Source organism: Numida meleagris, chromosome 2 (genome assembly GCF_002078875.1).
Source record: "Numida meleagris isolate 19003 breed g44 Domestic line chromosome 2, NumMel1.0, whole genome shotgun sequence".
Lineage (NCBI taxonomy): Eukaryota > Metazoa > Chordata > Aves > Galliformes > Numididae > Numida > Numida meleagris.
Genome location: NC_034410.1, coordinates 30,930,764 through 30,957,240, shown reverse-complemented (window position 1 = coordinate 30,957,240; position 26,477 = coordinate 30,930,764). Strand labels below are relative to the sequence as shown.

Sequence of the window (26,477 nt, the reverse complement as noted above, 5' to 3'; positions counted from 1 at the left end):
CTCCGGCGGCCGCGAGGAGGGCACCGCGGCCGGAACGCCGTGCCGCAGCCGCACCTGCCGGCCCGGTGCCGCCTCGCACCACTTAGGAGCCACTTTCGAGTTATGTCCGGGAAAGCACGAGGCGCGGGTACCGGAGACGCGCTCCCAGAAGCAGCGTTTCGGGAACGACCGCGGCGCCTTGATCGCAGCGCAGCCCCGCGCGGCAGCTCCCTCCCTCCACGCCCGGCGGCTCACGGCCTGGTACCTGAGTGGGGCCGCCCCCCGCCGCCTCGGGGATGCTCGTTCCAGCACCTGTCGCCGAAGTGGCAGCGACCCTGCAGGAAGAACCGGCAGATGGCCATGGCTGCGCGCCGCAGACCCTACCAACTGCCAATGCCTACCGCCGCCAACTGGCGTCGCTGTGACGTCAGAGATGAGCGCCGCGCAGCGGGCGGGGCCGAGAGTAACGCACGTGCACGGCCCCGCCCCCTGAGCGCCACGTGGCTCCGCCTGCGCTGGGGTGGCCGCTGCTGCGCTGCTGCCGGGCGGTGCGGGAGCGCGTATGGTGCGGGTACCCGGCTTCGACGTAGGCGCTCCTACCCCGAGCCGAGGTTCAGCTTCACCGGTACATCTCTCTGAAACGCAAAGAGCCGCAGGGAACACAACAGCGCAGGCTGGACAGAACTTCCAATACTGTCCCCTTGTTTAGGTACCAAATCCAACACAGCGCAGGCCCACAGCAAGCCGAAAATCGAAGAGAAAAAGAACAGCGCTCCCGGGCGGCGCACAGCAGCCCCGCAGCTTCGCAGGAAGGTGCGGCAGCGCTGGCTGAGCGCACAGCCCTCTTCCCGCTGAGGAAGATGTACGCAGCATTGACGCTGAGAGCCTGACAAGATCAACTTTATGCGGGAAGAAAAAGCGTCATCACATTTAATATCGCGTTCGCCAGAAACTCTTACAGTACAACTGCTTATAAAGCAGAGTAATAATCATGTGCAACTTCGGAAGACTTCTATAAAATAACTTTAATGACTTGGTTCATGCCATTTTAAAAACAGTCATTTTCAAGAAGAAAGATCAATACGTCTCTTGTACTGGCTTTGCTTTCCTATTCTTACTTCCATCTTTGCTTATGGTTTGGCATCCATAGTACATCCAGGTGTTTGCCTGGGAAGGTGTATTGAAAATTAACTCCGAGTTCCTAACTTGCTCATACAGTCCACAATTACTGCAGACCTTCCCCACCATCCGCCCACCCACCTCCATCTAATAAAATAAGGAAGTCTTTCTGTGAAAGCTTTCCAAAATACCAAAGATGATACTGAGCCAAGTATTCCTCAGATCTGTATATATATGGGCTGACTTTAAATTCAATATGCAGTCACACAGATGACAGATGAAAATCACTGGACTAAGACAGCTATCATAGTCTAGAGAGCTGTATACTCTATCGCTATAGGAATCAAACAGCTGTTCTTGGGCTTTCCTGAGCAAAATCTTCACGGCATCCAAATAAGATTTTTGCAGGTACATATAGATGAGAAGAGTTTGCTTGTGTTCCTAATGATGCGAGCTATATTTACTCACCTTCATCAAATGAAGAAATATGTTTAGGTAAGTGTCATTTAACCACAAATGTTATTTTATCACGTGTTTTGAGTTCTTCTAAATAACTGGGTTGGGTCTATTTTTTGACAAGGCCACACACGGAGTCCTCTTAAAGGAAGATGTCACATGTTCAGGTAGGTAAGTGAATTCTCAAAACACATCCCCATCTCAAAACAGACAATAAAACGGGCATCACAAAAATCCATGTTATACAATAAGACTGCATTTCAGGTTTTCCTATTACTTGGTATAACAAGATTCAGTAAAACATGGAAGCAAGGAACCAATGGCCATCTTTCCCCAAGTTCTCGAAGAATTTCTCTGCATGTTCTACAGGTCTTCAGGTCTCCAAAGTTTCTTCATTTGCACCACAAGTGTCTACAACACAGATTAAACAACTTGTCACTGGGAAAGCACGGACTTTGGAGTTGGCTATCCACTTGTCTGTTTCAGTATTGTATTCAAGAATGTGCCCTAATCGACCAACACCCTGAAAACCAGCCAGGACATAAACTATGGATCCCACGGCAGCGCACTTCACTGTTACACCTTTCCATGGCATTGGAGACACCATCTTCCATTCATTCATCTTGATATCGTAATATTCTACATTATCAAGGCCACCTAAAAAGCAATGAAACAGAGAATTGTTTACTACAATATACTGTCTAGGATGAACTTGAGCATAGAATGCTTGATAAAACTTAAGTCATTTTCAGGGTTTACATTAAAACATAGACAAAATCCTTCAAAGGAAAGGCCACAGTTTTCTAAACTAGCTGTTACTCACTCTTTAAATACAGAAAGAGAAGACAAGAAAGACTGAAAATCAGATGTATTGCTACAAGTTTTACATTGTAAAAATTCTAATGAGTTGCTTCATGAACAGAACAATGCCTGATTTCTCATGAATTTGTGGGTAGTAACCAAAAGTTAGGAATCCACCTGAAAATTATCTCCAGTAAGGCCATTTCATTCTAGCTGGATCATCAGCATACCTTTACTGAAGTAGGTCATTTAGTGATGAAGGATCACTCCCCACTAAACTTCAAAGATGTTACTATCATAAAGGCCTAAGTCACTTTCTAAGGGCCAACAGTTTCAAAAGTTATTAAGGAAACTACATTATGTGAAGTATGTAAGATTTTCTTTTAAGAAACAGGCTAGCAATCACACTTTACACTATCTACAAACATCTTATTATTCTTATTTAAAAATAAATGACTACGAGGCACAGAGAAGTTTTTACTTCCAGTCCTGAATTATTAGATCTGAGAGATTAACTTCTAACTTCTATAACTGTAGAAGATACTTAATTCCAGACACAACTCTTTGCCATTATATTATATTACGAACAATTTATCAGCAAAGTTGCAGAGTATGAACAGCAAAACAATACTTATTAGTTCAGTAGCACACATTCAGCAAATACACTAAAACTTGGCAAAGTGACAGCTCTGGCTGTAACTGTTTGATCAAGTGCACAAAAAATTATACATTCTGATATTTTTGAATAGGAGTCAATCATGTTGGAATAGTTTCAGTAACTAATTAAAACATAAACTATATTCTAGAACAGCATTAATGTGAATTTAGATATTCTAATTACCATAAATAGTAATTAATAAACCTCATAGCTGGGAACTTTCATTTTCAAAAGCACTTCAGAAACCCTATGCAATTAAAATTCAACTCTCCTGGGAAATCAACTATCATTCTAGTTTTACAGATAAAGAGACAGACCATGACAGTAAGTCACATTTCATTAACTAGGGCAGTCAAGAAAATTCTCTGTTTTTCACCACTTTAAAATAGATGACTAGCTTTAAATCTTTAGACTGAAGTTTCCAAAATAATGACTACACTTTACCTGTTTTGTTTAGAGGAATGACAAAGTCTCTTGAAATACACAAAGACTTAAAGCAAATAAACAAACTAAAAGATTGCCTTTTGTTAAGGTATCTGGCTTGCCCATATTAAGCTACTGCAGAGTTAGGCTACTGTGTGGATGCATTTCTGAATTTTACATTACTACCATTACTAAGAGATTGGAAAACAAGACAAAATGAAGCATGGAGGTAAATGATGGACTGCAACAACGATGTCAGCAATAGAACATGTTTTATAGTACTGCTCAATTTTTTTCCAGCTGAATAAAGTAGAATTAAGGCTTGGCAAAAGGAAAAAAGGACCCCCATGAAACCTTGTGAGTCCAGCTAGAGAATTAAAAGAACTGGAGTACCTAAGCCATTCTGTCCACCCACAGCAAATATTTTGTCCTTCACAAACACCAGTCCATGATTCTTCCTGGCTTCAATCATTGGACACAGCTCAGTCCATCTGAAGAAACAAACAAACAAAACAACCATAATCACAGGAAAATTCACTGTTTGAGTTCTTAGAAAACAAATATAAAATAAATCCGAGAGCTAGGAAAAAGAAATATGAAAGAAAGCTGCTGGAGAAAATTAACCTTTTAAGTAAAACTACAAATAGCTGATATATTGCTGCTTAATTCAGGAAAATACCTTAATTACATACAATTCATAGAACCTTAGAATCATTAAGATTGGAAAAGACCATTAAGATCATCTAGTCCAACCTCAACCCATCCCCACTGACCATGTCCACATCCACATGGTTCTCGAACACCTCCAGGGATGGTGACCCCACGACCTCCCTGGGCAGCCTGTGCCAGTGCATCACCACTCTTTCTGAGAATAAATTTTTCCTAATACCCAACCTGAACCTCCCCTGGCACAACTTGGGACCATTACCTCTCATCTTATCACGAGATACCTGGGAGAAGAGGCCAACCGCCGCCTCACCACAACCTCCCTTCAGGTAGTCGTAGAGAGCGTAAGGTCGCCCCTGGGCCTCCTGTCTTCTCCAGACTGAACAATCCCAGCTCCCTCAGCCATCCCCCTTAAGACCTGTGCTCCAGACCCCTCACCAGCTCCACTGCCCTTCTCTGGACATGCTCCAGGGCCTTGATGTCTTTCTTGTATGGAGGGGCCCAATTCTTCCTATTCATCTACATTTCACGTATTTACAGGGTGAACAAAAGTGGCCAAAAATATTCAGAGTTGACACAACTTACGTTTCTGTGGCTGGATCATAAACTTCACAGGAATTTAGTACTCTTCCAGAAACATTGTTTCCCAAGCTCCCTCCACACACATAAATGAGACCATTCGCCTCTACCATTCCGTGACTGCAGCGCTGAGTCAGCATGCTGGGCTTTGTATGCCAGCTTTCTGTTCTTGTATCGTAGCATTCAAACAAATACAGTGCAGAATTTCCTTAAAGAAATGAGAAACCCACCAAAGTGGCATTAATTCTGATGGTCGTCCTCCAAGAGAAGAGTCTAACAGTAATTATCAAATTGGTGCTTTGTTAGTTGAGAAGGGAAATCTGCTTTCCCACCCTTAAAAACAGAGTTAACCAACTTGAAATTTGGGACTACTCAAAAAGCACATACTTATAATTCTTTTCTTGACTCTTTTTTCCAGAAGATTTAAGTAAGTTTATAAAATTGCTGTTTGTGTTTGAAAAAAATACAATACAGATTTATTTTGGGAGGGGTAAGGGGAGCTGAGGGTAGAAAAACCAAACAAAATTGTATATAAGTTACTGGTCAAATTTCCATCATCTCATGCTACTCCTCTCAGTACTTAGAAATGTGTGGAACATGACACCTGTTTCATAAACCTAACAGATTCACCTGAATCTCTCTCTAATCAAAGCCACTTGCCCAATTCCCAGAATATTTGGTGCTTTTGGGATTAGATAGCTAAATTATGTTGCAACATATTCCCGAATAATTAGCAACCATAAAACAGTTAACCTTCACCATTTTACTTTCTTCCTGGCTACTGGCAGATACCTTTTATTTTCCCAAAGTGTGAGGTCTGTGCCTTCCTCTTTCATGGACCAATAAACTATTACTGAAATCAAAAGCAACTTTTCTAATGAAGGTAAGTGGGAGCTTCAAGACTTGTCCTTGGATAACTAGCCATACTTAAAGCAGAGAAGACTAGGTACAGCTTTCTCAGAAAAGAACTGAGTGTGTTACACTAGCTGTACTCACTGCCAGCTGGGGAACGGAGTTGGCAAAACATACAGAACAGCACTACTTTTCCAGGTCCAAAAATACAGGAGTAGATTTCTGTGAACCGTGTTTGAACATTTGAACGTTGCTATGAACTCCTATCACAATTCTCAATATCAATAAGAACTGCAGAGTGAGCCATATTTTTTCCTTGATGTACATACACATCATTATTGCTTTGAAGCTGTATGAATTCTTACACAGAGGAAATAGAGCAGAGCTGTCTTTAATGTCTTTTTAGAGAAGTGGAAAGCTTCTCTTTCAGTATGCTGTGAGCATAATGTTAAAGATCTGTCCTGCACCTGAATATACTGGAAGAATTTCATATGTTTGGCACTCAATTTCTGTTAACTTCTGCAAATAAAACTCCTATCAACTCTAAAAGGGAAACCAACCCTGCTGACATTGTGGATTGGCACAGTAGTTTTCCAGACTCTTTGATCAATGCAATAAATATGCTATCTTTAGACTTCTCTACAATTAAACAAATTACAGCATTTTAAAATTAATAATCTTATATAATTGTTTGCTCTAATTTAGCAAAATACTAGAATCACTATAGATGGACTTTTCTAGACAAGCAGTATTCACTGGATTCCAAAGAAAAAATACACTTGCAAAGTACACTGCTATTAATTTTTTAGATTTTACTATTCTGTCTTAAATATTTACGGAAAACAAAGTGAAACAGTGCAATACAGCAAGTGTTGACCGAAAATAGTGCCAAAGTTAATAACACTGTAATGGAATTGTATCTAATTAAAACGTATTAGAAAGTAAACTATACAATGAAAGTTTGGATCATAATTCCTCACAATCTGGTGTGTGGAGAAACTGGGAAGACCTAAGAGATTTTGTAGTTTTGTAACGTTCCAAGCCTTGGTTAAACCCGCTGCAAGTAATGGAAAAAGTGTTATGCCACATTTACCACACTAGGTGGCAGCTACAAACTGTCTATCTGCTGCTACATCAGATCTCTTAAATTAGAAGTCAGGTAATATTACCTAAATGTCACAGCTTTCTATAAAGTGACTTATCAGTTTTAGGCGCTGATTACGACCCATTTTTCCTCTTCGCTTTCCTCTGCAGCAAAACAGAACTCAAGAGCATCTACTAAAAAATTTACCTCTAGGCATGGTAATATATATATATTTTTATTTTTTTTTGGGGGGGGCGGGGGGGGGGAGAACTTCCTTTTTTTCCTTTAAGCTCTGTTTCTACAGATATAGCATACCTACATTTCTACTTTTGGTTTGCTGAAGATGGATTATTTAGACAGAAATCAATAAAACCTGCTATTTTACCATAGTGAGACACCAATGTGTCTTATTAAGATCAGGTTTTTTTTCCTGGGGTGGGGGGAACCCAATGGTCTGAGTAAATGACATCTAAATTCTCCATTTACTGAAGCAAATCATCAGAATAACAAATTAACAGAAGATAACTTCTGTCCCTCCACAGAAACAAGTCACTTTACAGGGACAGGTATGATTTCACCACCAAAACCAGTCAATTAAAAAGCTTTTTATCATACCTTTTTTTTGTTGAAAATTCAAAAAATTCATTAGGCTCAACATATAAAATGAATACCATAACACAACTATTCTGGCCATACGTCACAAAATTTTAAACCACACCGAGTTCTGCGAATTTATATTAAGTAAACTAATAGCGGAGTGAGACTTTCAAACTTTATTTGCTTGTCCCTAGTTAACTCCTAATGTGAATAACACAATTTCGATCAGAAATAAAACACAATAGAAACAGGTTGTTGGATTTCAGGGAGGAGAAAATTCAAAATATGGGAAAATTAACTCATGAGGCTAACACGGCAACGTGCAGTTTCTTTTCAATACAGTCATGCAAAAAAACAGAACATTCTGCAGGTATCTTTGTTTGTGCTTTTTGGGGGGTTGTTTTTAAAGATTTTTAGTGTCTTACCCACTTCTGAACCACCAGATGTATAAATTTTGCCCTCAGCAGCACAGGCTGCAAGGCTATCTCGAGGTGTTGGAGGTCCTAGCTTGGAATACCAGCTATCCTTCACCACATTGTAGCAGTCCATTCGCTTTATAGGGAAGAGCTGGGAACCACCCAAAATATAAACTACGTTGTCCCAGAAGACACAAGCTGCATCCCTGCGCTTTTCAAAGGGACATCGGATGTCTGTCCAGCTGTAATCCTGCATTACAAAGAACAGGTAATGTCTAATAGATTGTAACACTTACCTGCACAGCGAGTGTTTTTCAAACAGAGCTTTTCATAGAGATTTAGATACGGTCACTTTTAAATTTCCTTTTCAAAACAAACATGAACACTGTTTATTGAAGAATACTCCTCAGGCGTACTCTTGAAAAATTCACTTAGACACAGACATAGTTAGTTGCAATGAACCATAACATTATCAATTTCTGTTTCCTCATTCCCTCTCTGTACACCCAGTACAGCATCCCTGAAAAACAGTTTTTCTTTCCCCCAACAGAATTGATGTCCTGCTGCTACCAAGTCAGAAACAGTGCAAGTAATCAATAAAGCAGAATTGCTTTTTCTTTTATAAGAATGGAAAAAACATCTTACATATACTAAGAGATTCTCTCTCTCTAAGAAAAATAAATACAGAAAGTAAAACCAAACAAAGGCGATGGAAAAAGAAGATAATATCCCAATTGACAAGCAACTCAGTTGAAAAGCTCCAGTACATACTTTATTACCATGACAACTAGAAGCTTATTTACAGAATTTGCAAAACACAAGTGATCTATAGCTATCCACAGTTGATAGCATGAGAAATGGTGTAATGCTTTATCACAAGTACTGGCAGTCGTGTTGCCTAGAAACTGATTTTGCATGGGTTGGCAAAACCAGCAAGTATCAAATATAGGCATTAATGCTACCCAAAGCCTTAAAAACACCAAACTCAGCAACTGATGGCAGACCAGGATAGCATACAGCACAAGAAACACGTCTTGAATAATTGCGTCTCACACATTCCATGCCATCATTAGCATAGCTTTTATCTTATGCTGAACAAGAAAGTTTGGGACTGTAACTGTTATCTGTCACCTCAAGATGGTCTAGCTAAACCAGCTTCATGACCTTCATTGTAATGAATCACACAAGACATTACAGGATTACATTTTCTTAGCAAGGACATACTTCAAACACCTTGGTCAATGAGGAAGAACAGCGACTTCTACATGGGGGTTCAAAGAAAGAGGCAGAGCATGTTATAGTCCAAAACATCTTACAATCTTTTCCTGTAGCATCCCCCTTAGCAAGAAGAGCTGGCAGGTGCATGTGGCCCTTTATGATGAGAAACGCGTCCTGGGGCATCCTAGAAAGGAAAGCCATACTACAGCATGGCAAAATAAATAGCTGCATAAACCTTAAGAAAAACGTCTCAGTGCTTTGTGCAAGATCATCATATTTTCTGGCTCAAATTTCTGGCATTTTTACAAAAAAAACCCTGTTGTTTTCCTTTACTGTTTGTACGGGCTGTGATCTGACCCACTTCTGTGGCTTCAGTTCATAACTACCCTTTCATCCACACCTTTATCAAAGAGCCGCAGGCTCTCCCATAACCTGAGCATACTCAGCAGAACCCGCCTCTTCCAGCACGAAGCACTTCAGGTCCTTTTCTTGGAATGCTCTTCAGTGTTGGTCTGCACCACACAGAATTCATTTCAACAGGACTTATGCATTTAAGAACAGTTGCCTTCCACCACAGTCAAGATCCATGCAATTCTGGGCAGTGGCAAGTCTCATTTGGGAAGGGGGCCATTAGGAGGAAAGGAAGAACAAAATACACGGTGACACTTTGCCTGCTGACCTTGGTTCTCCACAATTGCTCACGCAGGACACCAGAGGGAAAAGCTGCATTAAACACTTTTTGAAGGGCTTTTTTTTTTTTTTAAGACAAAAAAACCCGAAAACACAAGTTTCATGAATTCAACTTGCAATGATCTGAACTGTTGTCAGCTACAAGACCCCGTGACAACAACTCCTTATGTAATTACGGGCCATGTGAAAGAGTAGCTTGGTCTGATTAAAATGTTTTCCTCAACTTCAGTTGATACTCTGAAGAACAGCAGACCTATCTAATATGGACAACCTTGCTATTAATAGCCTAGTATTGACAGCTCCTTATCTCCTCCTAAGAGGCATGCTGGTTCTCTTAGTTGTCAAGAAATAGCAATGCCAGGCACCTGTTACATTTTAATTTCCACTGGTGGATTTTGTATTGTTAAAAAGTTCACACTTCCAGCTACCTCTCAGAAAGTATATTCCTGCCTCAAAGTCCCATAAAGCCACATATAATTTTTAAACAAGAATTCAAAAAGTATATATTTTATTTCAAATTGGGAAAAAAAAAACCCAACAACAACCTTTTTCGTTTGTAATGTTCTGTGGAAAACTCAGCAAGAAAACACTTCCCACCACCACAAAAAGGTAATTTAAGACTCTTCCTATAGTTCTAAAACCAAACATCTCTAGTCAAAATAGTGCCAGATTGCTCCATAGGAGTTTTATGCCCCAGATTGCACCTGTTCCTTCACTTTGCTCTCTTGAAGTACATGCATCAACAGAAGTATCAGATACAGCACAAGGACAACAAATATAGACAAAGTAATACTGTTAAACATTGACAAATTACATAGTCTATTCAATCCATTCTTACTTTAAAAACCCTTTTTGACAAAGAAGGAAATGAAGATCAACATCAGAGATTCATTTTGTGTGCAAAGCAATCTTACTGAAAATAATTTTTGCACTAGTCTTGCAGTATGAGCATTACTGAAAATCGTATCACTCAAACAAGACAATAGTTTCAGGAGAAATAACCTAAGTTTGTTTTGAACAACCTCTCTATCTGATATATTAGAGTACTGAATTTAATTAAAATAAAAAATAAAGGATTAGGTCACTATTCAATCAGCTCAGCAGACAAAAAATTCAATTCCTTCCTAAGGTCCTAACCTTGCAGAAGTACATATATAACCTTGATTTTTGGCACTCTGACAGTCCCATTATCTTTTGATGAGACTAATTAAGGTGAGTCAAACTTGTGCTGTAAGCCTTGCATCCCACACTTCTCATTTTACATGCACATGATGCTAATCCAACAGGGGTTCTGTATTCTTGGTTTGTGCCATTAATGAAGCTACCGTCATAGCTGAAGATTAAACTGAAATACTCAAATATCCAGAAAAAGATGTTTAAATAACTTAAGAGCTATAAATAAAATAAGTAAGAGGGACTGAAGAAGACATGACAGACTGGCTAAGAACACTCAAGGAAGCATATAAGCACTAGTAATAGCATTCAATGGAGACACTGCTTATTAGAATCAGTTACTCACTTTTTTTCCTTCTCCTTCCCTGCCCCGCCCACCCTCAGCTCCCCAGTTAATCCGCATGCAAGGCCATAACGTTCCATCAAGAGAAAATTCTGAAAAATTCCCTTCAAATTTGATTTTTTTGGTGTTATGCCTGAACAAATAGTCTAAGGAAATAAAAACAGGAGAGATTTTAATCCTACGCTTTATGCAGCTTTACAAAGGCGTGACTTTTTGTCCACAAACCAGATTTCTGTAATATTATAGTTTTAATGACTGAATGTCCTATAGCTACTTATATAATTCTTCCTTCAGCTGACTTTGCCTCTTGCTCCCACTCAGCATGCCTTGCAATTATTATTTTTCCAACATCAAGTTTTCAAAAAAATTAAAAAAAAGGAAAAAACCTATTATTTTTCAAACACAATTAAATCCTCAAAAAAAAGTCAACTGGAAGATCTTATATTGATGCTTAAAAAGTTAAGCCACTACTCCCACCTCGAGTTCTGACCACCACTGATATTAGGCACCTATTATGGAATTTAATGTGCCAGTTACGTTGGCAAAGAGATCAGTATTATCTACGCTGATAATACCCTTGCCAGCTAATAACTGGGACAGTAAGCCTCAAAGCTAGTTTCCATCCTGCCTTAAAATAGCTTTGTTCCAACATAAGTTACTGAAGATCAAGAGGAAGAAACATCCATCTAATTTCCTTCTGGTAGGAGAAAGGTCAGAGCATGTTGGGTGAATTACAACCTGTTAAAATGCCAAAACCAAATAACCATTTGAAGAAGATGAATGTCCTGATCAAAGACTTCCCCAACTTAGATGTTGGAAAGAATTTACTGCTTCACAACAGGAAAAAAAAATATCTTCTCAGTTCCTCCCACCCTCAGTTGTGGCACTATTTACATTTCTTACTTAAATACGAAGGCTGGACATCACTTAGAAATTAGGAATTCTCAATAAAAATACAGATTAAATGCCTCAAACTAAGTTAGCAAACCTGGCAGTATTTTTCAAACTTGCTCAGAGCTCAGAAAAGGTGGCTTCGATTCTATTTTACATACAGAAATGCAGATTTGTATCAGATAAGCTCAAAAAAAAAACATCCCAAGGACTCATTTGTCCTGAATTACATCTGACAGGACTCACACTGACTATGTAGTTCACACAGATAGCACACTAAACTACTTAATGGTTTGAAATTGTAACGGGCATTAAACGTGCTGAGTTGGAAAAAACAATTTCTGTAACAAAATATTATATGTATGTAATTTCAGAACTTCTCAGAGGAGCACTGACACTTGAGTAGGAACTTATTTCTGTATTATTGCAAATGTTGTCCGTTAAAACAGCATATGGATAATCATTCTGCAAGTAGCTGATATTTCTAGACCACCTAGCACGAATAGCTGAAATAAACACCATTCCTATGGCTTGATTTCTTTCAGGAAACATGGAAATAAATTCCAGGCAAAGTCTGATTGCTCTAAATTGGTTAGCTCTAAGGTTTTTGTAGACATTCACTTTTACCCCACTTCTAGAGTACTTGGCTTCCAATTCTCCTTCTTACATATTCTTAACTAATAGAATTGTGAACCATTGGATTTAGAAATGTTTACTTGTTTATAAAAGTACCCAAACCCCTTGTACTCTAAAACAGGTTCTACACTACCATAAAAGTCAATCTTTTAAATTATGCTAAGAAGAAACCACTTTGAGTTAGTCTCTGAGGACCTAAGTGCAAGCACATGCATATGGATTTATATATTCCAAACTGACTGTTTGGCATTTCCGTAACCTTTTATTTATTCCCAGCTATGGGATGCGCATACCAATAAATTCTGACTCAAAGGCATTTCAGAACCCTATATCTAACACTGGCAACAGAAAAGCACAATCATTCTACTCAAAATCAAGTATTACATCTAGGAGCACAGATTGAAAAGCACCCCATTAGCTACATCTTCCAACCATACACCCAAGAGGCAGAGAAAAATGCATCCTTCCCATTCCATTCTGCTGACCATTATGCTTTAGTTAATATCATCAGCAAATGTAAAATACATAAGGTTACAAACAGTGCATTCTGGGGTAACGATTACCTTTGGATTAAAATATCTGCAGGACTGGGGCTGTGAGCCTCCAAACAAAGCAATGCGATAATCATGTTTCTTCCTTCTTGGTCGTGTACCTTCCACTAGCTCTTCTCTGTCTTCTGGGGAAAGGAGATGGTATCGCATCCCACCTGGAAGGAAGACAACTGTTGCAGATCCAGCCTAGCTCACAAAGAAAGGAATGTTTCAGAGCTAGGGAAGGGAAAAAAAAAAAAAAGGGACTCGAGTTTCTACAGTACGTCCATACAGCTTTGTTCTCATTCTTAAATGAAAGAATGTGCTCATGAGAGTGGCAGCATACAGTCAGATTTACATCTCATTTCAAATTTCCTACTCTGTGTGAAAACAGGACATGGACTCGTGTTAGATCCCAATTTATCAGTCAGCTCATTTACTCAACAACACCGTGCAGTCATGTTTGCCATACTGAAACCAGCAAAAGGAAGCGTGACTTATGAAAAACAACACTGGCAGAACTGGGAGTCCAAAAGGAAAGCATGCCTAACATACTGCAACTTAGGAGAAAATCCCACTCTTCTTTGTAACTTGACAATGCGAAATATTAGTTACAATTGCTTTAGGAAAATAAGCATTTTTTTTTCTAAGAAACATTCCAAAGGATGCAAAAATACTATTGATCTTACAAGTCATTAAAACAAAAACCCTTATTTTTTTTTTCAGCAATGCACTTAATTCCATGTCATACAGAAGTACAACTGAGATGTTGATGGTCAGTAAATACTTACAAACATACAGGTTAATTTGAATCTTGTGACTGAAGGAAAAGAGTTGCATGCCATTTTTAGATTTACACTAAAAGGAAGGCAACTAATTCCTACGGAAATAAAAAAAATCTTCCAGAATACTTATCAACATTTAAGCTTTATTTTCACACATGATAAAAAGATAAAACTTCAAATTTGATATCTTAAAAGAAAAAAGGAAGCTTGTTTTCCTTTCTCATCCGTACATTAAGAGCATAAGTGTCTACAGCCTCAAACATCACAGAGTGCAAGAGATGAAAACAGTGCGACTCAGGCTTAACATTCTCATTTGCTTAGGGAAGCTTCATAATATTCAAAACTTTAACAGACTAATTTTTAATAATTCACTTCTGAACAATAACAGATACTGAGGTACTATCCTGTCCCAAAAGCACATTTCCAGTTACACCAACTCAACAGCAGAAAATTAATTCCATTACGCATCATGAAGTTAATATCATTTGCTAGCAATTCTCACTTCTCTTACAAGAATGGATGTTGTGTTCATGACAATCTGCTAATGCAACTTTAACTAAATGCAACATCCTAGAAGGAACACAGGTGTTTTTAATGTGAAAGTGTCATCAGAGCATTTTAAATTACTTATAAAAATTTACATTCCGTGTCATTTTTAAAATAAATAGAACATCAAAGATTTCAACTAGAGGTCAACTTACTGATCACCATTTTAAGGCATTCTGGGTTATCCTGAATAAGTGGTTCAGCCTGAACTGTTTTACTTAGGAAGTTCTTTGATATAAGAGGAAATCGGACTTTAGCAAGAATGTCAACCATGTACGGCTGGCGATTTGGTTCATCATACTTCAGCCACCTGACTGCTGCATCATAAACCTTAAACAGAAGAAAATGAAAGAAAAAGGTAATGTACATCGCCACAGACATCACAGGCAAAAACTAAGTATCAGTGCTCCAACCAGATTCTTCTACCCATTGGAGGTTAATTAATAATAAAAGTTCAGTATGTGGAGATTTCCCTAAAACCGTCTACTCCACCATGCTCCAAAAGGAAAGACAATGCTCAGGCACAAATTAAAAGAAATGCACAGACACAAAATAAAACTCTTCTACATTTTTTAAAATAATAATTTCTACTACTGTTTAACATATTTCTCCAAATAGGAAGCGTGAATCTGTCATTCGTATCTACGTATGTAACCCCTGCACTACATACAAGATAAATATGCTTCTTGTTCAGCATCACAACACAGCTAATACCTCATCAGAAACGCCAAAATAGCTTGTACTTCACATAGTTCCCTAAGCTGACAAACTGTTTGTGTTAGTAAACCATTCTTAGGAAGTTCCAAATTGTGTCTCAGCGGACCATTAAAAACAACTTTTTTTAAAGCTACAGTCTGCCTTAGGTATACTGTTCTGAAACTTTCCTTGTATCTTTTCTTTGCAGGAAAAGATAATGCCCTTGTCAGGGCAGGGTGGACAGAACGGGGAAGGTAGCCAAGAAGCCTATTTTATTTATGATTGTCCTCTGAGTCGGGAAGGAATGGAAAGGAAGTCCAGTATTACCAACATACTAACACACTTCAGTGCTGCTCACAGACATAGTAAACTTATCTACTACACTGCCACTCCAGAGTCAGCACTAATTTTGTTACGGGTAATAACACAGTCAATACCTACTCATTGAAGCTGAAACTGATCACAGCAACCAGTGAATTACTGAAATTAGTTCTGCCATTAAAAGTCTCTCCATATTATGAGTTATTCAGAAGGATTGTTAAACCTTCTCAGCTGAAATGACCACAGAGCAAGGGAAAATAAATAAAGAAAGATGACTTAAGGCTTGAGTTCCTTCAGCTAAGGAAATTCAACAGAATGTTGGGATATAGTGTTCTTGTCCCAGTCATCAACAGAAACACTATTAGCATACAGGAAAAAGAGGCCAGCTAGTATGCTGTCCATTTATAAGAGGAATTTTAATTGTGCCATGATCCTACCTGAAATTTCTACCACTGCTGCCAATTTGAAGCATGCCATCTTACTTTATCAACAGAACTTCAAGAATGTAAATTCTAAAGTGTGAATTCCACTGCAAGATAACAAAGCGTAAAACACTCCTAGCTTTGGGACAGTTACCTGGGGCCCAAACTCTTCCTAGTCCATGGTAAGAATTTTGAACCTATCACCTGATATTATTCCCAGACCACCACAATTATTACTTTCAGACAACGGATATATTAAAGAAAATGCATTAATTCCATGAATACTTAACCTCAGAGTCAGTAAAACACACATTTCTATTTAAATGCATATACATACCACCTTGATTACAAGATCCTTCTAATGTACTTCAGAGCGTAAATTCATGACAACATAGTTAAATGGACTTAAATTACCCAACTCAAACACCAGAACCAGCTAGAAAGGCAAAATTTCAGTATAGCTTCAACAGATGTAACTGAGAATCTTCAGGAAGCATCCAGCAGCTACAACCATCTTGCAATCAGCTCTTTAAGCTGCAGTGCAGACATACCAATACTCTATTTCCCTGCAGCAAGAAGAATAAGCTGGCAAACAAACGTTCAGGGCTGCAGTATACTGAATCAAGTGTTCAAAATGGGACAGCTGTGACTGTACTCCCTACCAGAGTTTACAGCTTTTAAATGAAACTTTAGGCCCTTTCCAACCACCTAAGCTTTTCTGTATCTATTCCGTAAATAAGGGCCTTTCATCAATCTGTCATCGTCAATGCTTCTTGTTTTGAGTGTTTGGTCCACTCTGCTCCTAAGTTCTTCAGTTCTGCAAGTTTAATTTATGCATACATGTTTCCATCAGCAGCAGCACCCCTCTGAAAGAGGCTGACACTCAGCACATACTCAGGTAAAGACATCAGCTATTAAAACGCAGTTTACTCTCCACTTTGAGGTATTTCACTTCTACTGATAGTGCCTACATTCCAGTCTGCGAGCAACTGCTGTAATACATTAAACTTAATTCAGCTCATGTTATGTGGAATCGGAAGCCCTATATCTCAGTAAAGGAAACAGTTTTGCTTACATAATTTATGACTTTTACTTTCCAGTTTGCCGATTACATGTATTACATCCACACTTGAAGTGTGGATATTCATTTTACATTTGTTTTTGATCAAGCTGGGATGCACTTGCTAGCTGGTTGAGGGAAGGGACTGTCCTGCTTTGCCCTGCACTGGTGTGGCCTCAGTTCAAGCACTGTGTAGGAACACCTGAAGTGAGATGCTTTAAACTTTCTCTCAATTGAAAAAAAGATAGTGAATTTCAATCTTCTTAGCTGATAGAAGAGCTCTTTTTACAGCGAAACAGATCTCACCTGGTCTTCTGCCCTCACAGTCAGTGTATCTTGGTTCAAGAGGTGTGTCACACGCTTAACATCAAGCTGAAGAAATTCATCTGTCTTGTAAACTTCAGTGAAATGCTGATGGATAAAATCATCTGCGGTGGCTTTCAGTTCTGGACAGTCTAAGCATTCTGCTAACACACTTATACCTGTGAAGGAAAAATTAAGAAAACACCTTTCCAAACTGAACGGCAATTAACTTTAACAGACTAGAACAGTAATACCATAATTTCTGTGATACTTACAATGCCAGTTTAGTACTTACTGATATGCTTAAAGAAAAAGATACTATCATAATTCATCTGCAACTCAAGACATACTAAGATAAGCACAAACTTGTGATCCCTAGTTCTACAGGGCAAATTGGAGAGTCAGGCCTGTAGCACGTCCTGTACTATTTCTCCAGCACTATTTCCTCACTATGAAAAAGACAACAGTACATTAACTAGGTCTAAGCCACATAACACCAAACTCTAAACACAACAGCTCGATGCTTCCAGGTTTCATGACCTGCCCTGAGCTTCTCATGCAGCAGACATCACCAACCAAGCGCAAGTTAAGAGCCACAGTGAGCTGGGACTCTTCAGTGTAGGTAGCAAAGGCTGCTGCAGGCCAACGCAAAAAAAGTCAAACCAACACTGCTGCAAGAGCAGAAGCTTGGCATAAAGCTATAAACAGCAACTGCTACCGAGAAGCACATTTCCAACCTTCTCTCTAGTTACCAGGTGAGCACAGGGCTGTTTAGCAGAAACTTTTTGCCCATCATGCTACAGTCTTCCCCCTCCTCCTCCTCGGGAGGATGGCAACCCCACAGCCAAATTCAATCCACAGGATGTAACTGGAGTGAGCTGCTCCAGGAAGGAAAATGCAAACTACAATGATAAAATTCAAGAGTATGACCTAGCTGGCTTTCCAATGACAAATATCAAAACTTCAAGAGATTCAAAATAAGTCATGGTTTATCCCAAGTATTCATTTTTATGAACTGCAAGCTTGCCTGTAAGTCTACACAGAACTCAGAAGGTATATCTTCAGGAAAATTTGATTTAATTTCTATCTCCTTTTTGATATGAATTAGCAAAGTATGCAAGTGTTAGAGAACATTATTAATTTTCTAGTTAACAAAGACCACAGAGGATTGAACGTGCCTCAAAGCAAGTGCAAGTGGCGTTTTCCTTAGAAAGTAATGTTTTCCTTCCAGCAGTTGTTTCAGAGCTGCTGCTACAGTGCAGCAAAGCATCAGCTGAATCTTTGTAATTCAGACATTTTGCAAAACATTTGTTGATATTTAAACATCTGTAACACACTTAATGGAGATGTCACTACGAGAATTGCATAACTAACATCAGTAAGTAATTCTAAATATTTTCTTACATCAAAGACCAAAGAGGAAGTACTCCAAATCTTTGAATAATATTAAGCACCAAGTTCTCCTTGCTGTTTTTATTTTTGTAACACTGAGTTTACATTAAGGCTACGGGGCATATCAAATATCAAACCAGTCCAGATGACTTTCAGAGATTTCACTCAAAAGGAGAAAGAAGTAGCTAAAAATAAAAGTAACTTAAACTTATCCTGTTTGTAATTTTTAGAAGATATGCTAGTTTTGTGTAAACTATGCCTGTCAAGTTTTGTCTCCAAGAACAGTAACAACAACTGAAAGCTTCACCTTGTTGAACAGCTGAGGATCTCAAACGAACAAGAAGCTCCAGGCTGCTGCTAAACTGGGATGAGACCTAGCAAAGTCAGTGGACCCTGATACTGGCCAAGACAACTGCCAGATTATTTTGTTTATGGCAAGGGAAAGCAGTTCAGATTCAGAGCAAAATTATTTTTTGTGTGCACTTGGATTTAGTATTACTGTCTTTTATACTACTATACTATCTATTTTTCAAGAACAGAGAAGTAAAGAAAATGACTAGTACGTATTTCTCTTACCAAGACAATTTGAAGCATCAACTTGTTCTTTCAAAAAGTCCACACACATCTTTTTCACAGGTTCAATTTGATATTGGTTTGCTGCATCTAGTAAAGACTGGACATTATTGCTGTTAACAGAAATTCTGCAAAACAGAAGGCGCAATGTTAGCATCACTAAAACTACCTTCTTAGCTGTAGCCAAAACACCAATCCATAAACGGCAAAATTATTCCCCTGCTATTTCCCCAAACTTCTTTAACACACAGTTAATACAGAACTTCCCTTCATGGCCTTTTCTAATTGCTTTTATTTGCTATATATTGCTGTGGAAGGACAGAGAGCAAACAGTCCAGGATTCTAAAGAATTAGCCTTTAACACAGGCCACCTGGAATACCATGCCATCGCTCTGACTTGCATGGCTAGCCATTTTCACACGAACAAAACATGAAAAGAGACTTCTCCTGACAGCTTCCTACTCCCAAACACACATCAGGGAAATCTGTCTAAACTCATTGTCAAAACTGCTACAGTTTATTTGCCTAGAGTGCACAAGCAGAACAACCATTCTGGCTGCAAGGCAACAGAATGGCTTGGGTGCTGGCACTGGTTGCATCTCACCACAGATGAAGCATACAGAACTCCTCTCAGAAAATGGAGAAAAAAGCCTTCATCCCATCAATACAAAGACAAAGGCCCTGCCATCCACCTGTCATAAGAGCTCATTGCAAAGTACTGCTCAGAATCCTAGTCTTTTGAACAAGGTCCATTTAAACATTGTAGTGCCTGCAGCGCTATTTAAAAACAAATATGTGGGAGCCTGAAATAGAAGGAAAATGCTGTTTGCAAAGCAGTTTTCACTCAGACTGTCCAGAGGTGAAGGTGTAAGTCCCCAAAATAGTTATTTGTGATAGCTGCTAGGGTCACAAAGAGAAACTCCTGCTGATAACAAGAAAGGTCTGCATGCATTTCAGAACAATGGGGAATATAATTCAACTCCAACACTGCAGCCAGTAGCATTCTGAATTACTTTCTGAAGACAATTACCACTCTCTTTAGTCCATAGAGCTTCCTACTGATCAAATAAAAATGAAAAGGGAAGGATATAAGTCTAGTCACAACAGACTTAAAACAAAGTAAAGGATTGTAATGATATGAAAACTGATGAATCTTAAAAGCATTGTTTTAAGATTCCATCATTTACAGTCGGCAGGCTCTCTAGCAGAAACGTCAGTTTTAAATAACAAAACTACCTTGCAGTATAAGCAAACTCCACAAGCTGTTCAATAATGTCAGGTTCTGCATCTTTCAGCTCCACTTCAAAGGACTTTGATTCAAGCATATTTGCTGCAAAAAGGTTAAAAGACAAACTACATCAATAAGCCACTCTAGTTATTCTCCATTTTAAAAACACTAAAAAATAAAGTCATTTTACAAAATAGGAACCTGCTAAAAACTGCACGCAGTTGATAGCGGCTTTTCCCATACTAACACAAGTCAAGAAGGAAAGGAGGCGGTGTGATAACCAAGATAACTGTTGTGTGCACATGTTTGCATTATGTCAATTTTGCTGAAAAGTACATTAAATAGGAATGGTCAAAAATGCTTTCGGACTGCAATGCAGACTGCCAAGCCAGCATGACCAAAGATAGGAAGCAAGCTCTGCACCATCAAAGGCTATTTCCATATTCAAGCTGATAACAGCAGAGCCAGCTCAGAGCTCCCACGCTGTCACAGCACGGCAAATCTCCACACAGATGGATACAAGCCGACCACCAGAAGGCACAGACATTTTACTTCTCGAATTAAACATATGATTAATAGCACAGTAATTTTACTTTTGCATGTCTTAATGATTTGTAAGGTAGATACTATGTAGTTGAATTTGTAAAGGCAGTACATGTGCAATAAAGCTTAAATTTTTGAAAACAAAAATAAGGGAAATGGTGAACAGAGATGGATGGAAGATGGACAAGAACCGAGAAAATCTTCACTTACACCTACCCCTGAAATTAATCACTTTCATAAAATAAACTTTGGCTGACAAGCTGTTTATCAAGATATGTCCACAAAAGCACAAAATTAAGCAATTTTGAAAAGACTTACTAGTAAACATCAAGTTAAAAAAGTGGCTTGCTGAGGCGAGCACAACACGGTGAGCTGGGATCCTTCTTTCCTGAACCATAAGAATGACATCACATAGCGTTCTCTAAATCAGAAGAAAACCAGACAGAAAAACAGAAGATCAGCATTTCTGAATCACTTACAGCAATATTTCTCTAAAAAACAGCTTGTGAGAATTCACTGATCTCCTTTATCTGCATAAACCAAAACAACAGCATGCAATAAAAAGATTTTCTCAAAGTCAGTGAAGTTCGATAACCTGAAGAACTAAGGAAGCTCAGTTTTCCCATGACCTTGCACCTTAAGGCTGGTCACTGACAACATGAGCTCCGATTAAAGCTTTTCCTGTGGTGTTTACATCAATCTCCTGTGCTGAAGGCTGTGCAGCATTGAGCAGGGGCTACACTGACATTTCAGCCTTTTCATCCTTATCTACTCAACTGTCAATCTATTTTTTAAGCTTCTTATAAGATACTCATCAGAAAGCACTCACTGAACAAAATATAAATAGTACTTTTCAAACAAAAAAATTTGAATTACAAGCATAGATTTGGGAGCATATGACACCCAACTTTCTTCGTACATCCGTGACCTTAAAACATTTAAGATAAAAACAATAACAAAAATGACCAAGTTTCAAAGGAAATCTTTTAAAGCTGGAATTCCTAGCACATCTGGTTCAAAACAGGTGTCGTACACTAGCAGTACAAGGCATCATAGAATTCTGTGGCTGAGCTTTGCTACACGCTGTGTTTCTAAGGTATGTTTGATGCCTCAGCTCAGTATTTGAAGCATCTCAGATATCCTAAAGCCTCTCTGGGTTTGGGAAGAAATATCTGTCAACCAAGCCAGATCACCATTCTCCTTTCTCTCCCTATGACATTTCTGGGCATAACTGCTCTGTTTCAAATATTGTACAGAAACGCCCAGAAAGAACTTTCCAAAAGGACCTATTTGCATCACTCAGTAGCTCCGATGATGCAACCTGTGACTAGTGCTTCATCAACCAAAGCACACACCCAAGCGTCACCCTGCATTTCCAAGCCTCATTAACTCAATGACACCTTGCAACTCCATCCCAGCTTCATTCTCAACTACTTCCCTGTTGGCCCATCTCCACTCAGCTATGAAGTGGCAACAGAGAATGTATGCACATGCTGTCCAACAGCTCATTACATCCACAACGATATAGCCATTTCATTTTGGAGGTCAGCAAGAAGTCCTCCATGCACTGAACATATTCCTAATATCTCACCAGAACTAAGTGCTGATGTGACCACAGTTTACTGCAAAATCCCACACATGGCAGCTGCCTCTAGATCACAGTTCACAAAAAAAGCAGCCTCTTCAAAATCAGCTGTACTTTCTACCTCTCCCATTTTCCTACATCGTTAACCAAATGCAAATGCACAGGTAGTGCTCTGCATGCAGGCTGCTATTTCCATAACAGGAAAGTTTTAACTCATAGCGCACAGGGGTTTTATAACCACAACACAGTTCTCAACAAAATACGAGAGCAGCTTCCTGTAACAACTCTTCCTAAACTGCAGCACAAGGAGCAAGCTGATCTAAGACACTTTCCTCAGGCTGCTGCTCCTCCTACACATAGCTAACAGAAGCAGGAGTGTCTCAAACTACACAAAAGTTTCTAGAGTGGTCAAATGATGGGGTGAGTGGACATGTAAGCCACCATCTGAAGTCTGACTAAAAGTAAAATAAAAGGTAGCAGGCAAAATTTGGAGTTGCATCTCCCACCCAAGGCACAGCAAATGTGAAGACAACCAGAAGTGGCACAACACTTGGGTTTGATCCTCTGCCACAGGGGGCCGTATTTCCCCTGCCTGATGTCTCAAAAGTTGATTATTTGACATTTTTGTCTGGATGAGGTATTTCGCTCAAGGTTGAAACTCTGCTTTAAGTTCCAGATGCCCTGCTTATTTAGGGTAAATAAACTTCCAAGACGAGCAGTTTCTCTTCAAAGATGGCCATAAGAAGAAACAGGAAAAGACACCTTTGAGATGAGGCACGAGTCCAAAATGGTAATCAGTCAGAAGAGACTAAGTGTCCTTGTGCCCAAACTCAGACAAAGCAAGGAGTGGGACAGCTCCCCAAATGATCACCAAAGACCAACAAAGAACCCCCTGCAATCGCAGAAGATTCAAATACGTTATGTAAGCTTGCATAATTCTATGAATATGTCATAAGTAGGCGTGACTTACGTATTAGGTAGGTGTACAGTGAAAACATGTTGGACTATAAATAGAAGTCCGTGTAAAGACTTTGCATGCTTGATTTGTGGGCATTTCACACCTTGCAGCCCAGGTAGAATAAATGTCTCTTCTATAAACACTTGTCTTTTCAAACATGTTTTGGGAGATTTAATTGACAACATGCCTACAAAGCATAACAGCACCTGGCATCCCCTTTTCAACAAGGGCAGAGGTAGGAGCTCAACAATGCTGAGCCAAGCTATGAGCTCTACTACACCCCATCAGAACAGAAACAAATCCTGCATCAATCAGTAGATCAGAGAATAGCTTATGTTGGAAGGGGTCCTTCAAGATTATCTAGTTACATCCTCCTGCAATGGGCAGGGCTGCCACCAACCAGATCAACCTGCCCAGGGTCCCATCCAACTTGGCCTTGAACCCCTCCAGGGATGGGGTATCCACAGCTTCTCTGGGCAACCTGTTCCAGTGCCTCACTACTCTCTATGTAAAGAACTTCTGCCTAACATCTAACCCACATTTCCCCTCTTTTAGCTTAAAACCATATTCCCTTGTCCTATCACTATTAGGCTGTGTAAAAAGTTGGCCCACCCCTCCTGCTTATAAACACCCTTCAAGTACTGGAAGGTCACAATGAGATCTCCCCAGAGCCTTCTCTTCTCCAAGCTGAAGAAGAGCAGCTCTCCTCAGGCTGTTTTCACAGCAGAGGTGCTCCAGCCCTCTGATCATCTTCGTGGCCCTTCTCTGAACCCACCCCAGCAGCTCCACATCCCTCCTGTACTGGGGCTCCCCGGATGCAGCACTCCAGGTGGGGTCTCATGAGGGCAGAGCGAAGGGGAGCAATCACCCCCGTCTCCCTACAGCCACCCCTCCTGTGGTGCAGCCCGGGATACAGCTGGCCTCCCGGGCTGCGTGCACACTGCTGGCTCGTGTGCAGCTTTTCATCCACCAGGATCCCCCGGTCCTTCTCGGCAGAGCTGTTCTCACAGCTCTGAGTCTCCGTGTAACTCTTTGCATTTTATTACCTGAGATCACCACAAAAGTTTTCATCGAGACCAACTCAGTTCCTCATACCCCACGAGGTCCTCCACGCACGTAAGCGTAACCGACAGCACGCCAGATGGGGATGAAGGGAGGACCAAAGCGGAACCAACGCTGACGCTGCCTGCTAGTTTCTGAGGGCAGGAGGGCGCCTCGCGCAGGGCTCGTACCGGGAGGAGAGCAGCGGAACCCGCAAGCTGCAGCACGTGGCAGCGCCACGCGCGGAGCCCCCCGCCCCAGCCCCGCTCCGATGGAGCGCCAACCGCAGCGCCGAGCACCCCCGGCCCGTACCTGCTTGCGCATGCTGTTCATGACGCCCATGAAGCCAGCCAGCAGCTTGGCCTCCTCGCGGGCTGCGAGCTTCTTCTCCGTCTTCTTCTTGCTGCTCTTCTCCGAGCCGGGGGCGGCCATGGCCCCTCACCGCCGGCACCGCGGGCCCACCACCTCCCCCCACGGGGCGCATGCGACGACGCGCGACGAGAGGCCGCCTCGGGCTCTCGCCACGCCGGGAGCGGACAGACAGACAGACAGTCAACAGAACGGACAAAGCCGACGACCAGCCGCACCGGAGCGCTCCGCGGCGGAAGCGGACCTGGGCTGGTGGGCGGGATGGGGCGGCGCTGCGCATGTGCGGAGGCCATAGACCGGCGCGCTGCCCCAGCGCGAGGTAAACAAAGAGCGGAGAAGCTTCGGCGTGTCACGTGGTGGGATGTGGTGCGCATGTGCGGTAGGGGGTGTGGGAGTGGGAGGTGTTGGGCCGCTGGAGGTGGGAGTTGAGTGGTGAACTTGTCTGCAGCCCAGAAAGGTGGCTGTGTCTCGGGTTGTGCTCAGTAGTACGTGGTCAGCTAGTTAAAGGATGTGATTCCTCCCACTGCGAGATCCCACCCGAAATGCTGCATTCAGCTCGGGGTCCCCAGCTCAGGAGGGACCTGGACCTGTTAGAGCAGCTCCAGAGGAGGGCTGCCAAAATGACCAGAGGGCTGGAGCACCTCTCTTGTGAAGACAGGCTGAGGGAGCTGGGCTTATGCAGCCTGGAGAAGAGAAGCTTCCAGGGAGACCTTATTGTGGCCTTTCAGTATATAAAGGGTGTTTATAGGGTGGAGAAAGAGGGAGAAAGATTTTAGCAGGGCATGTAGTGGTAGGACAAGAAGCAATGCTTTAAAACCGGATAAGCTTGGATTTAGTTTGGATATAAGGAAGAAATTCTTTACTCGGAGGTTGGTGAGGCACTAGCACAGGCTGCCCAGAGGAGCTGTGGATGCCCCAGGCCTGGAGGTGTTCAAGGCCACATTGCATTGCCATCTGAAATCTTGGAAGAAAACTCTGTAACTCCAATGTGGTGTTAGAAAGTGACGTTCCTTTATTCCTCGTGATATATACTGGGCAGTTTGACAAACTATAGCACTTTATCAGAGTTCAGGTTCTACATTTAAACAGTTAAGACATACATAGGCAGTACATTGGCATACATATTCATTCTTTTCCAAGAACTCATTAATATATGGTAATATCCCTCTGGGCATGCGTGGTAGCATCTGGGGATGGTCATACGCCCACTTACTTTATCTTCATTTTTCCGCCATCAGCATAATCACTGAGACTTTTGGCTGGCCTTTAGCTGGTTTTCCCCAATTTGGCAAAATTCCATTACTTCTTAGGCCATAATGAGCAAGTACCAAAACAATGTATGTGAAAATCTGAGGAAAATGTCCTTGCACCTGGTGAAATGCAAAGATAAGTAGTCTATTATAACTCCAGTGAGTCTTGTGAAGCAGAATTAAGAGAAAACAAGGCTGTTCACACACCAAGCAAAGCTGAAATTGAAAGTTTTAGAGTTAGCGCTCATTGATTCCTTTTGCTAAACTAATATATTGTTCCTTAAGCTAATACAC

At 40.7% G+C, this 26,477-nt stretch overlaps 2 protein-coding genes across 2 annotated transcripts in view; both read right to left on the bottom strand.

The window, feature by feature from the left end:
• NUPL2 (nucleoporin like 2) overlaps positions 1 to 850 on the bottom strand; it is a gene marked incomplete in the record, with an annotated part of 5,989 nt that extends 5,139 nt beyond the window's left edge. Inside the window, 1 exon segment of the mRNA XM_021385496.1 lies at positions 245 to 850. Within this exon segment, the coding sequence (XP_021241171.1) occupies positions 245 to 341 (97 nt within the window).
• On the bottom strand, positions 990 to 25,224 carry KLHL7 (kelch like family member 7). Its single transcript, XM_021386342.1, has 11 exons — positions 24,877 to 25,224; positions 21,299 to 21,401; positions 20,446 to 20,539; positions 19,213 to 19,337; positions 17,248 to 17,423; positions 14,598 to 14,772; positions 13,145 to 13,287; positions 7,640 to 7,880; positions 4,688 to 4,889; positions 3,830 to 3,927; positions 990 to 2,211 (listed from the first exon to the last, which is right to left on the bottom strand). Exons 1-11 carry the CDS (start codon positions 24,994 to 24,996, stop codon positions 1,928 to 1,930), a joined length of 1,761 nt encoding a protein of 586 aa, XP_021242017.1. The 5' UTR covers positions 24,997 to 25,224; the 3' UTR covers positions 990 to 1,927.

Bases quoted from the DNA above. Each gene is read 5' to 3' on its own strand.
- KLHL7 (XM_021386342.1), bottom strand. From the start codon at position 24,996: ATGGCCGCCCCCGGCTCGGAGAAGAGCAGCAAGAAGAAGACGGAGAAG. The intron at 19,338-20,445 runs GTAGTTTTGTTA...TCTGTTTTGCAG, and splicing joins GAGTTTGCTTATACTGCAAG to AATTTCTGTTAACAGCAATA. The intron at 7,881-13,144 runs GTAATCGTTACC...TTTGTAATGCAG, and splicing joins GCAGATATTTTAATCCAAAG to GATTACAGCTGGACAGACAT.